Raw genomic sequence first — 17,341 nt, forward strand, 5'->3', positions numbered from 1 at the left:
GCTGGCATACTTACCTAGAGGACACCGGCAAAATTTTCCTGGAGATTCTTTGACTAGCATGTCCTTCACAGCATCAAGTAATGGCCCTAGAATAAGCACAGGCCTGGGAGACGTGCAGTCCACTTTCTGGACTCGTTGATAAGCAAGGTTTACAGAATCTGGAGAGAAACGGAGAGTTGCTTACATGATCAGGAAAATAAATAAATAAAAGAATGCAACAGCTCAAGGGACCATGATAGTGCAGGTAACTGAGGTGTGGGACAGCCACTGTCTGAAAATTGTGAATCTGAATTCTCTAACAATACAAAATCTGAATTTAAAAAACCAAAGCCTGAACAGGTAATACAGAAAAAGATCATTGGGAACAGCTGGAGAAACTCCACATTCTATAGCTAATAATCCAAATCCATACTTCCTAGCTACTGTCAATAGCAGATTTATGGGGACATGTGGAAATATACTTTAAGAAGGGTTATAGGACATGCTAATCAGTCTTGTATGTAAAAGATTAAATGTGTGAGAGAGTGGGACATGGGATACATGGCATCTGGGTAGCACCGAACAGCTTTGAACATGCAGCAGATATGGCAGGCTGACTCTCCCCTGCTCACCCATGCCTCAACTCCTCTGTTTTGTTTTGTTCTGAAACCCAAAGTCATAGACCCTCCTTTAAAGGTAAAGGTACCCCTGACTGTTAGGTCCAGTCGTGGACGGCTCTGGGGTTGCGAGCTCATCTTGCTCTATAGGCCAAGGGTGCCGGCGTTTGTCCACAGACAGCTTCCGGGTCATGTGGCCAGCATGACTAAACCACTTCTGGTGAACCAGAGCAGCGCACAGAAACCGTTTACCTTCCTGCTGGAAGGATGAGCAGCCCAGAAGGAGCCCTTTCTTGCCGCTGGTCCTGCCACCGCCGCCCGCCACTTGCAAGGGCAGGCACAGGAGCCGCGGTTGGGGCTGCTTTCAGCCCCGGAGAGGCGCTGCCCCAAATGGCGCTCAGCCAGCTCAGCCCAACTCCATTCCTCTACGCAGGGCAGGGGAAAGGGTGGGGAGAAACCAGGAGGAAGGAGGGAGGGGGGAAATGGCGCCCAAAAAAATGGCAGTGAAAAAAAATTGCCGGGGAAAAAACCCGATCAGAATTGATCCACGGACTATCTGCAGGCTGGATCCTGAGGGCAATTGGGCTGGATCCGGCCCACAGGCCCTAGTTTGGCAACCTCTGGTTAAGACACTTGCCATCCAAAAAAGGGATGGAGTCTGTGCTGATGGTGTCAAGGGCTAGCAGTTCCTTTCCATCTTTGGACCCGCTGCGTTTGTGCTTGTGCTTCCTCCTAAAGAACGACCTCCGAGCTGCTGCCGACGATGTCTTTGCAGAGCTGTTTTCATCTTTAGCTTCGGACATGCTGTGCCTCCTGTAGAACTCCTGCTCCATCCTGCAAAGAGATTGTGGGCTTAATCGGGCAAAATCTGAAACGCTCTCGAACAGAATACACGTAGCAGTAAAACCAACAATGGATCTTGAGATAGGCCTCGCTATGGGGTCGTTTGTAGTTGACTTGAGGACATAAGTTCAGTTCTGAGGCTAAACCAAACCGTGGCTTACCATGATCGAGCAAACACGCGGATTCCTGGGGTGAAGACTGTGGCCTCTGCACCCAACCTAGGCTTGTGGCATGTCTCACTACAGACAAACCATGAGCTGTAATTCAGACTCCCTACTCATGTTTTGTCTGGAACAAGCCAAACCATGAGCCCCAACCTCAGATGCCCAACCTAAGTCAAATAATGAGCTTTTGTTCAGTGTGTGGTGGTCATCTAAGTGGGTAGGTATAGAAACTTTAAGCACAAAGTGAAGAATTAAAAAATAATAAGAATAATGGAGTCCCATGGGTCATGTTATACAAAAGCGGAGAGCAGGTATGGCCATACCAGAACCCCATGATTCTACAGTTCCAAGGTAAGATGGAGGGAAATGAAGCGAGAAGGTTAGTGAAATTCTATTGCAAAGAGGGAGAAAGAGAATGATAGGATCAAGTAAAATACCTGAGAGTGAGTGAAAACCAAAAAAAGGAAAAACTGGCAGCCAGAATGAGGGACACCCCTCTCCACCAAGTGGCTGCATATACACCATTAAATCAGGATCTTAGCTGAGGCAGCAGTGCCCAATTCTGCCCCTTGATCTTGATCTCCTTGATCTTTATTTAAAAGCAAGCATTAATTTGGTGGATTAAAGAGGAAAATGTGGTGTTCTCTTATGTTCCAACCCATGGACCAAAATCAAATATGGATGCCATCAATCCCTGTCAAAAAGTGTTGTGGCATGACGACAGGAAGCCACTTAGGCTGTCCTGGAATAAAAGCACAAAAACAAAGTCCTTTCCATTTTTAGGAAGTAGGCAACCATCGGCAGCACTAAAAATGACTTGACGGAATTGTTTCTTTTAATTGAGAGTTATTAAAAAAATGCCACCTCTCTCAAGTAACTTTATTGGGAAACTTAATACCCCATCCAGGACTAACTGCAACGCTTTGAAGAACGAGACACTTGGCTTTCATTCATACTTTCATCGTAACTCCCCACTTTTAGCAATGAGGCAAATGCCATTTATATCTCAGAGATTTAATTACATGTATTTGCTGGGAATCTGTCCTCTTTCCAGCTTTTGGGCGTTTTCATCCAGCTGCCACGCCATCCAGCAACCAAAGTTCCCCTGCGGCAGAGTGTCATCGACGTACAAAATGTCATCCTTCTTGAAGCTCAAGTCCTGCTCCACTTCTGCCATCCGGTCATAAAGTGCTCTGCAAAAAAGAGAGATGAATAGACCCTTTCTATTTAATTTAAAAAAAAATTTTTTTTTGACAAAGTAATAATCATAAATAAGAATAAAAATGTGCACCCCACCATTGAGACCATTCCATTGTAACTATCCAACCTCCCAAAATTTCAACACCTCTTGCAATGGTTTGACCCCTTTCCGTTTTAACAGTACGAATTCTGCAAACACTCTCCATATCTCCTCAAATCATTTCTTCTGCATATTCCTTGTCTTATCTTAATGGCACGCGTTAATTTATCATTAATAGCAATATCCTTCACCTCTTTATACCATCTTTCATTTTATTTTCTGCTTGCCCCTTCCACTTCCTAGCTACAGTAATTTATGAAGCTGTCAATAAATTTGTGAGCAAGTCCTTCATAGCTTGTGAACTTTCCACCCCATTGTAAATGGATAATAATGCTACCTCTAGACCAGGGGTCAGCACTTTTTCAGCAGGGGGCTGGTCCACTGTCCCTCAGACCTTGTGGGGGGCTGGACTGTATTTTGAAAAAAAATATGAACAAATTCCTATGCCCCACAAATAACTCAGAGATGCATTTTAAATAAAAGCACACATTCTACTCATGTAAAAACACGCTGATTCCCAGACCGTCCGCGGGCTGGATTTAGAAGGCAATTGGGCTGCATCAAGCCCCCAGGCCTTAATTTGGGGACCCCTGCTCTAGACGTTCAGTCAGCTTTAACCCAGTGATTTCTGTTATCTCTTTACATATTTACGGTTATTATTTTAACAATGCTTTAAAACAGAGACTCCAGGGTGTGAACCAGGAACCTCCAGATTTGAGGCTGGGACTTTGCTGAGTTGAGCTCCTTGGGACTATGCATACTTGAGCCGCAGAAGTGTCCTCATGTTCAGGACAGAGAGGGCATATCAGTCCTTGCAATTGGTAGGCAGTAAGGAGTCTGTGGAATGGCAAGGCCTGGTAGAAATAAATACTTCTTCTCATGCCTGGTCAACAGAGTAGTAACTTAAAGCTCCCACTTCTCCCTCTACAGACATTTCAAGAATCCCAAGTAGGAGGCGACCAGTTCCAGGGCTGATGCGGACATGATTGCCCACAGTCTTTATCTACCTGGGTTGTATATTTATATTGTTAATGGGATGGATTCAGACTAATTTTGATGAACTTAATTCCCATTTATTTCAATGGGAGTTGAGTAAGTCATGACTAATTTTATCTCAATTTTATCACAATCCAACCCACCAAGAGGGATTTAGAGCTATGCTTCACCATTGTATCATTATGCTTCAGGGCATGTAATACATGCTCTGGATGGCTCAGTTGGTTAGAGCATGGTGCTGATAACATCAAGGTTGCAGGTTCAATCCCCATATGGGACAGCAGCATATTCCTGCATTGCAGGTGGTTGGACTATATGATCCTTAGGATCCCTTTTCAAGTCCACAATTCTACGATTCTATTATTTTACCCATGTGCTTTACTTCAGAGCCATCTGTTAAAAGGCAGTATAGCAAAATATCACAGATCCTGGGGGGGGGGGGCACAGAGGCTGGAAATTTTACTTAGTTTATTCAATAGTTTATATTATTAAATTACTTAAGGCTATTCAATGAGTTCATGGCTGAGATAAGCTTTGAACCAGAAAACTGCTGGCTCACTTATCTTTTTCTCTTTTTTAAGGAAGTGCTCTCTCTGGTACTTAGTCATCTTCACAAATCTCTGGGAGGTAGATTAATATTATTCAATTTTACAGGCTGTGGAATCATTCAAGAATCCTTAACAGGTCTGTGCTGAGCCTAAGGCTCACTTCCCTAATCACAGGATATCCATCCTTCAGGTAATTAAGGGGAGATTATTAAATTTGTGGAGAAGGAAGTATGGAATCACCATAAATACAGTTTGCCTTATTGTGACTGAACTTTTGTTCCCAATTTTGTAGGCGTGCTCTTGAGCTGTATTCGTAAAAGTGGGATGCATGCTTGCTTCTGTTCACTATAGCATCAAGTGACAACTTTTATGTATAAATAAACCATTGCAGATTAAGTCACTAGAGACAGTGCTGTCCTGTTCCCTATAGGCAGTTCAAACACAATGTACACAATGTTTTCAACACAGCCAATTTACAAATTCATCCGCAAGCCATCAAGTGCTGAAAGTTCAAGAGATGCTCATATCTGTGTGAATTAGCCCACAGTTGTAGCAGATGAATAGTCTCCTGGTTTTTACCAATTGAACTTTTACATACCTGACATAGAATCCATCTCCAGGTAACTCTTTGATCTTGTTGAATTCTTCTATTCTGTGCTGAGCTTTTATTCTAACATTTTCACCTGGCTTGAGCATTTCAAGATAAGCTTCTTCGGCTGTTTTGTTCCGCATGTCAACAGATCCATACTTTGGGGGGGGGGAGAGAGCAGAAGAAACAAAAACACTTGAAATCTCCAATCGGATGCACGCGTCCAACAAACCAAACACTGAAAAGGATGTTATGTGGGACCAGAGTGTTTGACTATGCCAAAAGACGGGGAAAGGAAATACATTCACAGTGCATTAAGCGTCTTAGCTAATGGAAAAATGGGGAAAGGGCAACTCAGTCCAAAAATATAGCTGGGCAGCACAAGTTTTCAGAACCGTCATTCACTGGAAAATGTCTAGACCATATTTCATCCATGCATCACTGCTCTGAATCTTAAGCATCCTTGCTGGTCTCAGATGACATTTCACCTCAAATTTTGTATATTTTTCAACTGAGACCTAATAGATTTCCTGCTTATCTCAACCTTCCTCATCAACGCTAGAATATTTGAGGGCCAGACTACATATCAGATGTAGTTGTACGATTATTTTTCCTTATGGTATTTTATTGTTCCTCTCCAAAAGCACTAGCAGTATCCTGGAATCTCAAATGAAGGATCAGCTGGACTAGCGGTGGCATGTGGGTGCATGAGAAGAGGAAGAAAACAAGGGATTAATTCCCCTTTCCTTGCTAACCATTTTTGTCCACTAAAAACAAACAAACCCAAGCTGCTTTCCCTTTCATGGGGGAAACATGTGTTTCGCATCCATAGATTCTGCAAGAGTTTGAACCACCACCCACCTTCCTTTTATATCTACTGCTTACCTCAAGTATCATGTCTCCAAGCACCAGCCCATCAGGTCCTTTGGCAGGGCTGTCATCTTCTACATCGGACACAAAAATACCATGCAGGTTTCCACCACAGATCTGGATTCCGAGTTCCACTTGGGACTTCTTAATGGTAACTGTTCTAGGTTCAGGTGTCCTCTTACTGGTGTCTATAGAATTCCTTTCAATGGCAAGAGACAAAGAGAAAACACCAAAGGTCTGTTTGTCAAGCTGATCCTCATCAGACCCTGCTCCTCCAAACCCTCAGTTCCAGCCAGCCCTTAACCCCTGTTCCCTTGCTAGCTCTCAGCAAGAGATGCCCCAAAGATGTCCCAGATGCCCCAATTTGAGTTCTCTGTGGCATTATTTGGCAGGAAGGAATAGACTCCTTTCTGCCATGCAGAACCTGCCAGAACTCAGTACCAGCACCTCTCAGATGGGCACCATTGTCATTATAAAAGAATAATGGAGGCATTCATGGTGAGTTCCAGCACCTGTTCTTCTAGAAAAATAGCCCTGCCACCATGGATCCGAATCCATTGTTTCTCTTGGGAACTCCCACTCCCTCGTGCTGAATTGCTTGGCCCCGGAGAAGGGCAACGTGAGAACCAAGCTCCTTGTAGAAGTAGAGCCCTTGCTTTCAAATTTGGCACTCAACTTTCAACCCTACTCCCCTTGAGTAAGTCTAGAAGATAGAGCAGCTGCCCAACCCCAAAGATGTAGAGAAAGAGAGAGAAAGAGAGACTCTTCATGAAGTGAAATGAGGAAGCAGGTTACCTGATTGAATTGCGGGGAGTGGTGGTTGGGGTGGTCTGCTTGGATGGAGGCGTCATGGTCCCTTCATCCTGTTCGCTCACAGTATCAATTATGGAATGGCTGTCAGGGGTTGCAGCTCCGCTGCCTTGTGGAGTGGAATGGCTGCTCACGGGTTCTAGCCGGGAACTCAAGTTAGAGGAAGGAAGAAAAAGAATACCAGAAAAATTAAAAGCTGATCAACTGCATTATATCTAAACAGTTTCATCCACAACCTGCTCCAAAAGCTTAAGGATGGCTGCCCCTGCTGCCTATAGAATATAGATCTATCCTGGTCCTGGCTAGCAGCTGCAGGGACTTATAGGCATCTTGCTTATACTGGGATCAGCTGTTCTCCCCAAGTAGACAAAAGCAGCCGGTCCCAGATTGAGCAAGGCACAACTGCAGCATCCTGGACTAGGAAAGGTTGGTTGGTTGGTGTAGATGGCAGCAGCTCTGCAGAATGTACTGGATGCTGGTGGGATGGAATCTGCTCCTGTGAACTGGATTCCAAAACAGGTGGGAGGTACCTAAAAATAATGTGTTTCCTGTGTAAAATATAAAATTGCTGTCAAGAATCCGATCCCCCCGCACACCCTTTCACTGCTTCAGACAAGTGTTGTGATTGGCTCTTGGTTTCTACATCCAATAAGGAGGTTCAACCTGAGGTTGTTGACATGGAAAACAATATTCTCTCTTCCCAACAGTCGTCCTCAGGGAGAATACAGTGGTACCTCGACTTACAAGCGACTCGAATTCCGCATTTTTTGACTTCCAAATGACCGCCGAAGGGGAAGCGGCGGCACAATACCTCAACTTACGAGGTTTTCAATGCGGTTTTTTCGACTTGCGAAGTTTTTTTCCGTTCCGAGATGGCGGCTTCGACTTGCGAAGATTTCGACTTACGAGCGCGCCTTCGGAACGTATTAACTTCGTAAGCCGAGGTACCACTGTATCTATTTCGCAGTGGTTCAATTCAGACATCATAGCAAACCACAACTAAGGAAGCTTAACAATTACAGCTATCTGCCAGCCTCCAGATGCCTGATCCAAGAAAGCAAAAATTATCAGTTCACACGGCGTAGGCCAACCTGAATAAGGTCTAACCAATCTTACCTTGATCGTGAGTGATTGCCAAGTTGGAACATGTGTAGGTTGTATTGTGCTAGAATAGTTATGGTGTCACACTGCTGTCCGATGATGAGCCGCGCTTGCTGTTCTGTAGCATTCCGCAGATTTATTCCATTAAACTGTGGGAGGTGAAGGAGGAAGACACATGCATTCAGCAGCACATTCCCACTGATGAAATAAGTATAGATTTCCCCATTTAACTTCATATTGCTTTTTGAAATTTTATCCCCCCGCCCGATTTATTAGATCTGTAGTGCAATATATTTGTTGAGTTCAAGTCACGGTGGATAGGAATGCCATTACTGATTCTATATGATTTAATTACCACTTTGAAGAAAAAATCAATGCCATCGTAAAATCTCGACAATTTGACCTGACTGCTCTGTAAGTGGATAATCTGCTGACCTACTGAAGTACAAAAAAGTTTTCCTAAATAGTATTTAAAAAACAAAAACAAAAAACCCCAGCTTTTTACATAAGGAACATTTTGAACACACATACAAGGAAGTAAATGCATTTCACATTTGATTAGCTATTTTCTGAGGCTGGTGGGATACCAAAGACTAATTAACCTTTAAATTTTAAGTAAATTTAAGGGTGCGTGGAAACACAAGCCTTGTGGGAAATCCCTCTGATCCACATAGGTGCTCTTTGAACATTTGTCCAGGCCGAAAAGTTTGATCCAGTAGCCAACAATGAACATCATACATTTGGAAGGCTGAATAGGCGAGTGAAAGAGGATGAGCGCTACTGATGACAATTTGACTGGCTTTGTTTCCTCCTGTTGGATTACACCAATATGAGTAACAACTTTGTGGGGGGCCCATGCTCTTCTTTTAAACATCCAAGACAGCAATGTTGTGAAATTTGATTGCAAACATGCTAGACAACTTAGCAGGGGGGTAAGTCAAAGGAAGCTCCCCACCCCTATCTTTTAGGATTCTCACATTACAGCTTAATTCAAAAGTGCAATGTGTGAATGTGGCAATGCATATTTCTAAATGTGTGTTAACATGCAGGAATACTCATTGGGGACCCAGAGGGGGTTGTAGCTCCTCCAATGGGTGATACAGCCCCAAATCCCTGTTTCCCCCAGGTTGGCTCATTTCCTGTGTTTGTAGGTGGCAGTTTCAGGCTACTGTAGAAATAGCAACACACTAAGTATATTGTGATGTTCATTCTGTTTATGAAAGCAAGTTGATCCGCAAATAAAATTGGCAATTTGTAAATGCCAGCATCTAAACCATTCGGAGCAAGCTGCCCCTGGTGTAAAAATAGCAACATTGGTCAGCTTACGAAGGTCAGAAAACCTTTACCTCCAGTAACTGGTCACCATATTCAAGGCCAGCCTGATGGGCGATGCTGCCACCCGTCACTTTAGAGACAAAGATCCCACCATTTTCACCACATACGATGGAGATTCCTAGTGGCTCTGAGCCCTTCTGCACTTTGACATGCCGTGGTTCTTCCATATAAGGCCTTCGGGAGGAAATGAGAAGGAGGGACCATCAAACCATGGACACCCCACACGAAACGGAATGAATTATGCAAATGACATGCACTACTCATTCCCACCCTAACCCTTAAAAGTGTAATACCACCTTAAAAACAGAAATGCTGCAAGCAGCAGCATTCCCTTAACACCATCGTGCAATGTATGGTGGCCAAATCAATTAAAACGAACATTTTAAATGCATTTAGAGAGAAGAACAAAAAGGGAGGGGAGAAAATTAAAACACAAGAAGTAGAAATTAAATGATGAGTTTGAAACAAAACACACCTTTATCCATATTATACATATGTAAGCGAACATATATAATATGCATTTTAAAAAGTGTTTTAGAAGGAAGCCTTACGCCAATTTACAAAGAAATGTGAGATCCTTAAGAGGCAACAAACATAAATATAACATGGTAAGGCAAGAGCAAGGAAAGCACAATAACAATATTTAATATTTGTATGCAGGGAACACAACATTAGTCAATGAAAATTAAGCAGCTGTAAAAAAACAAACCATTAAAAATGGTCAAGCCATTAAAAATGGCAGCTTGCATGGTAGGACTGCAATTACCATGCAATTTTTCCTTTGGGGGGAATTATCCAAACATGTAAATAGCACAGGGAAGGTGCGCAAATACTGCTTGAGAAGGACAACCTTTATATCAAGCCAACCTCAAACTCCTTAGTGAACAGAACCTTGGCCTAGGAGCCACAGGGATTCTCAGAAAAGACCTATTACGGAACAAATATCTGAAAGATGCAGAGGGGTGCAGAAAAGAAGAGAAGAAGAAACACTTAGAAAGAGAGATAGTAACAACAGAGACCAGAAACCAAACCTCATGAAAAGTGCAAGCCAAGCCTTGGTACCAATTTCCTACCAAATGCAGCTCAACCCTGGTTTGTGTCAACTGTTTGACTGACAACTCCTAGGGGCTGCGATGCATGCTCCATTCACCTGCATATGGCACCAAGGCCCCCAACCTCTTGACTTTGGGTAGTTTCAGGCATGCAAAACCCTGGGCTAAACTTCCACTATTGGTAGGGAAGGAAGCCACAGTTTTCTCAGCCATCTTGCTGTTTGCACAGGGAAGTGTCCTCTCAGTGGGTGGTTGGGTGACAGCTCCCAGCTCCCAGCAAATTGTTTGGCTTTTTACTCCAATTCCCCCCTCTCCCCAAAATGCAATATTAACCACGGACTCCTGATATCAGCTCTAAGGCACTTGTACTTTTGTGGGCACTCTTGTACGAAGAATAAACATAGTGAATAGAGTACATGATACGTTTGTATTAAACACAAGTATGAGCTGCCCACGCCAGAGAAGCCAGACCTGGTCTGGTTTCTGGGCAAAACAGTCTTTGCATAGGTGCTTTTTTGGCAAACAAAGTGAGAAAAAGAGGGGTGTGCTTTATAAACGTTATTTCCAAAGTATTATATTTGTGAGAGTAGCAGACAGGGTTTCAATGAATAAGACTAAGAATAATAAAACTCTTGTGACCGGTGATAGAAGCCTCTACTACAGTCAGTTGGCCTGGATGAGAGTCTACTGGCAGCCCCAAGCACTCTAGCCTCATGTACGACCCAGCCCTTGGTATATATGGCACCTTCCTCCATTATTATTGGGGGGCTGGGGAGCTGGGGAAGACCACCAGCCAACCCATTCACAGATTAATGAATATGCTCCAAAAATCCATCAATCTGTAAGCTACTTCTGTCCCTCCATGCACCTTTTAATGCTCTGAACGGGAGCTTCACAGATTTGGTCATGCATAGAAAGGGACACCACTGCCTTTGCTCAGTGTGATGACAGGCGAATCTCTGTGATTACGAATTTTGTCATGTAATAATCTTTCATATTCCCTGGAAAAGCTTTGCTCAGATGCAGTCAGCTCCTTTGGGAGTCCGTGAAACTGCCATGAGTTTACATAGCACCTGCTTAACCTTAAGTACAGAATATAGATATATATATATATTTGGGGGGAATACTCAGCACAACACTAACATCTTATCATGCTTATCCCTCAAGCAGAAAGGATGGGGCAGATCAGAGTTGCCAGACCTTTCTGTTTCATGTGTCACAGAAAGGGGTTACATCACGGTTCAGATTGTACTACTGCCTTTCACCCTTCCGCTACCCAGAAATTGTTTTATTTGCAATGGATTATGCATGGATCACTGGTCACCCTATCCTTTGACCGCAATAAAGGTAGGAATGCCCTGGTTGCAGTCCTTCTTTTCTACAGCACAAGAGTGAAGACTCTTCACATGCTGCTCAACCCTGCAAGAATTGAAGGTCGCACACACATATGTCTTCATTCAGAAGCAGCCCCCTCCCCCTGCAATTCTCTCTCTTCTCTCCATTTAGGCACATGCCTTGGCTCATCATACTGGCCATGTGCTGTTAAGTGAAAGAATCTCCAAAAGGAACAGTCAATTCAAGAGCAATCATGAAGCAAACCTATGTAAGCTGTTAACGCAATCCTTGTTGTGTTTGCTGCCAGAAGGGGGGCATCCATGTGACTTGGCACCTGTAACTTTTATGGGAGGTACTGCTCTCTGGAACATTTGTTCTCAACAACTGGGCCACCCAAATGTGGGCTGCACCAGGGGTCCAACCCACACCTTTGCCGCTTTTCTCCATTTCTTAAGAAAAAAGAATGCAAAACAGAAATATTGTGGGCACAAGGACAGCCAGGGGACATGGAAGAGAGGAGCAGAAAGGTAGCATAGATAGTAGGGACTGGGGTGGGGGGGGCAATCAGTCAAATTTTGCAGATTGGGTTCAAAGGCAAGTCCCAGCTTGAAAAAGGGCTGAAGGCTACTGGTCTAGAAGGCAGCAGTTTCTGTACTTAGCACATTCCCCCCTTCTCTTGCTACCCCCCCATTTACACATTTAACCACTATTTTAACTAGCCCTACCTAAGACATTTACAGAATAACTTACTTGTCTTTTCGACGTTGCCCTACAGATACTGGGCTCACCGAAATCCTGGGCAGGGTGGAAAGCGAGTTCTGCGACTGGCTACTGGCGAAGGATGAGGTCTCCAGGTTAAGCGGTGACTGCGGTGGGGTTACCAGGCTGGGGCTGCTACATTCGGAATGAGACAGTGAACCTGTATAGAACAGCACAGGAGCAGCCATGGCAGTTGGATGTGTTGCAAAAATTATCGGGGAAGTCACACTGTTACTTTACAGTGGCTTCCAAGTGTTTTTAATAGTGGGCTTCCAACAAAAACAACACCTAAATGTTAAATTATGTGCACTATTTAAAGACTACCCCACCACTAGGACATGATGGGAAGTGGGGAAAATTTATAACTTATCTTAAATACCATTGTAAACAGTTAAAATCGTTAGTAGGATTGGAATACCACTTGTAGTTTAAAGGTGAATTTTGGACACAATGGAGAGGTAAAAGATTTGGATTATCATAAAAGATGCAGAAGGAAACGATTAACAATAGGACCCACAAAGGGGAGGAGGGAAGTCCAGGAGATTCTCTGGAATCTTGTTTCTATGTTGTATGTTGGATATGTGACTGTAAAATGATAATCTGAAAAACCAATAAAAAATAAAATAACAAATGCTCTAATGAATTTTTTTTGGGGGGGGTTCATACTAACACTGAGGGGTTGAAGGGATAGAGAGAACGTTTTTAACATGCATGCACTAGAAATATGGGATGGGGACATGTCCTTGCTCAAAACATGGAGTGTCCAATGTGCACCGTGGTACCTTCCGACACCCCCTTGAGCTGCCCTTCCTAACTCTCTCAATTAAAAAATAAATAAACCAGGGTCTTGTTTATTTTTAATTTGGGGGGTCACCTCTCTTTGTCCCTGTGTTGTATTTGTTAAGGGCATGGATGTTTTACCTGGTGCTTTGGGGAGGCGGCTTTTCTCATCCCATTATTGTGTTTTTTTCTGCAAAAGGGCTAGGCTGTGGTGCCCATGACAGTTTCTTCAATTTCCAAATGTGACCCCAGGGGCCCACCAAAGGTGGGAGGGTGCCCTGTTCTAAACATTGACAAAAATCTACTAGCTAGAACACAGAACTCTCCATTCATGCAGTAATTCCCAAGAAAGAAATAATATAAATAAATTACCCCTATCAGAGCCAATGACGGACCTCGGGTACCTTGGCGTCCATGGTATTTTTATTCGTTCTGTCCTATATTGCAAGTTGCTGGAAGAACCTACTTTAAAGGAAAAAGGGAAAAGAGTCAGGATTAAGAAGAAGGAGGAGATAAATATCCTTTAGGCCCTGAATTTCACAAGAGATTTCTGCTGCAGCAATATAAGGTGGTCCTCTGGAACAAGCTTTATTATTACAGAGAAAAAATTAACTGCATCCTCTGATAATTAAATGGAGATATATCATTATGGTGCTGGAGGAGACTCTTGAGAGTCCCATGGACTGCAAGAAGATCAAACCTATCCATTCTCAAAGAAATCAGCACTGAGTGCTCACTAGAAGGACAGATCCTGAAGTTGAGGCTCCAGTACTTTTGCCACCTCATGAGAAGACTCCCTAGAAAAAACCCTGATGTTGGGAAAGATGGAGGGTACAAGGAGAAGGGGACGACAGAGGATGAGATGGTTGGACAGTGTTCTCGAACCTACTAACATGAGTTTGGCCAAACTGCGAGAGGCAGTGAAGGATAGGCGTGCCTGGCGTGCTCTGGTCCATGGGGTCACGAAGAGTCGGACACGACTGAAGGACTGAACAACAACAAATATCACTCACATGGGGAACATATTTTTTTTTAAATAAAAAACCAAAAGTAATGTATGGGTAAGGAATGGGGCACTATTGTCCCCTCCCTGTTATCCTTCTTCCAAATACTTTCTTCCTCAGCTGAGCTCAGATACTGGAACTGTGCTCAGCTGGGAGAAAAACATTTGAAGAAAGGGTTCTGCACGCAGGCATAGGCAAACTCGGCTCTCCAGATGTTTTGGGACTACAACTCCCATCATCCCTAACAGGACCAGTGGTCATGGATGATGGGAGTTGTAGTCCCAAAACATCATGAGGGCCAAATTTGCCTGTGCCTGCCTTACAGCTTTTTGTTCTTAAAAATAGGACCCTTCCCATCCCTGTATTATCGAGAAACTGCTGTCTTTAGCTACAAACACACACCACTCACTCTGCAAGGGCCTATGGAGACTCACATCTTTCACAGTATGAAGAATGCAATTGGGACAAACCAAAGAAAGTCATCGCCAACTCCCTCAAGCACAATTAAGAGATGTTGCACTGTTCTAGCTTAGGTAATTCTAGACAAAGATGTAAACTTACTCAGACAAGGAATCATGTGCAGTGGGCTTGTAATACGACCTGGGCAGTGCATGGGGGCTGACACAGTCGTTACAAGGGCTGCACAAACCCAATGATTCACTCCTGTGTCTCATAGGAGGCTGGTACATGAACTAACTTGGGAGAATTCTAGAAATCTGCATGACAGCACTGCAGCAGCATTCCTGGCAGTTTTAATGAGGATTATTACTGGGCCTTTGAAAGGCTGTCTCTGAGTGGCCAAAGACAGAGAACAGAGTCTGAATCTTGCAGTAACAGCTAGAGAGAAAGCTGAATATTTTTTCCTCAATTGCACAGACAACTGAAGGAAAGAAATGGCCTGCATTGCCCAATCCAAAATGCCACTTACCAAGTCTTGCACTAGAAGGCAGTGAATTTGAACCATGCGATGACCTTGTGCGTGAGTTGTCAGAACACTCACTAGAGTGCTTGTGACTCAGGTCCAAACTCAGACGGCCCTGGTGTTGAGCACTACAACACATAGAAAAACTGTGTTACTGGTTCAGAATCACCAATCACCCATTATGTGTGGTTAAGACACAATCTTGACATATGAATGTGATCAGAACGCAACACCAGAATGGAGACGATTCACCAATTTGCTTTTGGGGAAATAAATGGAGACAAAATGGTAGCCTTCATGTACCATCTGGTTGGATATAATAATAATAGTAATTTATTATTTATACCCTGTCTATCTGGCTGGGTTTCCTCAGCTACTGTGGGTGGCTCCCAACAGAATATTAAAAACACAATAAAACATCAAACATTAAAAACTTCCTGATACAGGGTTGCCTTCAGATGTCTTCTAAAAGTCAGATAGTTTATTTCCTTGACAACTAATGGGAGGGTGTTCCACAGAGCAGGCACCACTACCAAGAAGGCCCTCTGCCTGGTTCCCTGTAACCTCACTTCTCGCAGTGAGGAAACTGCCAGAAGGCTCTTGGAGCTGGACCTCGGCTGGGGGTGGAGATGCTCCTTCAGGTATACTGGGCCAAGGCCGTTTAGGGCTTTAAAGGTCAGCACCAACACTTTGAATTGTGCTCAGACACTGCTGAAAGCACAATAGAAGAACAGCTAGATCCAGCAAGGTTCTTTTTTTCCTTTTCCTTTTTTTTTTTTTACACATACCTGGGATGCAGATGCTGATAACAATATTGGCTGGCAACAGAAGGGCAATTGCTGGTGTTAACTCTATGGCTCCAAGCAGTGTAAACAGGATTTCTCATAACAGCTGTTACTGCAGGACATGGTGCAATGTTTCTTGGTACCGTACCTATAGGTTGTGGAACAGTACATTAATTAAGTGCTGAAGGTTCATTCAACAAGAAGAAAAAATGCATCCCATAACTGCATAAATGATAGCGCCTCTGCATACCAAGGATTCAAGATTTCAAATCAACACACAGTTCTTATGTTGTTACTAACCTGAAGACAGGCTTCCAGGGTATAAAGAGGTAGGCACAAACCCATCGCTGTGCCTACCAGACTGTTTTGGTGAATACACTGGCCATTCTTGCAGCTCAGGAGAAAGATGCTCTTCACTTGCTGGAGTGTATTTTTGCACCTGTGGGGAAAGTTCAGTATCACAACAGTTTCAACTCAAAGTCATTATTCTGGTATCCAGCATGGCAGGGATGACCGACATCTAGATTCACAGAGGGGTTATACTGTTCTCCAAACAGTGGCCCAGCATATTTTGCTGCACAAAAGATATCTAACAATTCCCTGAGATTTAAGTAGGTAGCCGTGTTGGTCTGCCGTAGTCAAAATAAATTAAAATAATTCTTTTTAAAAAGATAGTTAAAAAGACTCTTCTTAAAAACCTAAAGACTCCCTTAAAAGAACCAAGTCTTCAATAAAGTTATATGATCTAAGAAAGTCTTTAAAAGAATCCTTCCAAAAGAAGGCCGGAGATCATCAACCAGCGTGACCAAGGCAGTTTCAGTCCCATGGAGAGGCTTCAATCCTGATTGGAAGGGATCCAAATGGTCCGCATCCTCCAGGCATGCCTGGAGTTGTTCCGCAACCACCCGCTCAATCACCTTGCCCAAGAATGGAAGATTTGAGATTGGCCGATAGTTGGTCATATTGGCCTGGTCCAAATATGTTTTTTTAAGAAGTGGTTTAATAACCACCTCTTTCAGCAGGTCTGGGAAGGCTCCCTCACAGAGGGAAGCATTCACCACCCCGTGGAGCCCATCGCCCAGCCCTTCCTGGCTCGCTTCCTGGATGGGCAAGGATCAAAGAGGCAGGTGGTTGGTTTCACTCGTCCAAGCAGCCTGTCCACATCCAGAGAGGAAATAGATTGGAACTGATCCCATGCAACTTGACTAGACAGAACTCTAGCATTCTCCCACCTGAGTCCTGCTCCCACGGTGGAGTCTACCTCTTTCTGGATCTGAGCAACTTTATCTGCAAAAAAACTTTGCAAAATCATTGTAGGAGATGTTGGGGTCCTTACTAGGCACCGATGGCACAGGTGGTTCCGTTAAATTGTGAACCACCTGAGTCTCCTGTTGCTGTTTTCTGTAGATGCAATAGAGGCGGTGAAGAACGTCCTCTTCACCGTCGCTATCACCACTTGTTAGGCTTGACGTTGACCTCTAATCCGTGTCCGGTCAGATCAGAGCGAGTTTTCCACCACCAGCACTCTAGCCGTCTCAACTATTGTTTCATT

The 17,341-nt window shown here is 43.8% G+C and overlaps 1 protein-coding gene across 5 annotated transcripts in view; it reads right to left on the reverse strand.

Annotated features, from left to right (window-relative positions):
• Positions 1-17,341, reverse strand: part of LOC117046592 (disks large homolog 5-like) — a 93,113-nt gene that overhangs the window by 9,986 nt on the left and 65,786 nt on the right. For 3 of the 5 annotated variants that reach the window (XM_033148680.1, XM_033148678.1, XM_033148682.1), the window contains exons 17-29: positions 16,090-16,228; positions 15,793-15,937; positions 15,011-15,132; positions 13,451-13,543; positions 12,290-12,458; positions 9,164-9,326; positions 7,833-7,966; positions 6,702-6,866; positions 5,922-6,105; positions 5,046-5,194; positions 2,626-2,796; positions 1,234-1,430; positions 15-158 (exon numbers count right to left, since the gene is read on the reverse strand). In XM_033148680.1, the coding sequence (XP_033004571.1) occupies positions 15-158; positions 1,234-1,430; positions 2,626-2,796; positions 5,046-5,194; positions 5,922-6,105; positions 6,702-6,866; positions 7,833-7,966; positions 9,164-9,326; positions 12,290-12,458; positions 13,451-13,543; positions 15,011-15,132; positions 15,793-15,937; positions 16,090-16,228 (1,975 nt within the window). The remainder of the gene's footprint in view (positions 1-14; positions 159-1,233; positions 1,431-2,625; positions 2,797-5,045; positions 5,195-5,921; positions 6,106-6,701; positions 6,867-7,832; positions 7,967-9,163; positions 9,327-12,289; positions 12,459-13,450; positions 13,544-15,010; positions 15,133-15,792; positions 15,938-16,089; positions 16,229-17,341) is intronic. The other 2 variants (XM_033148681.1, XM_033148679.1) reach the window with 1 other exon arrangement.

This window comes from Lacerta agilis, chromosome 5, assembly GCF_009819535.1.
Source record: "Lacerta agilis isolate rLacAgi1 chromosome 5, rLacAgi1.pri, whole genome shotgun sequence".
Classification (NCBI taxonomy): Eukaryota; Metazoa; Chordata; class Lepidosauria; order Squamata; family Lacertidae; genus Lacerta; species Lacerta agilis.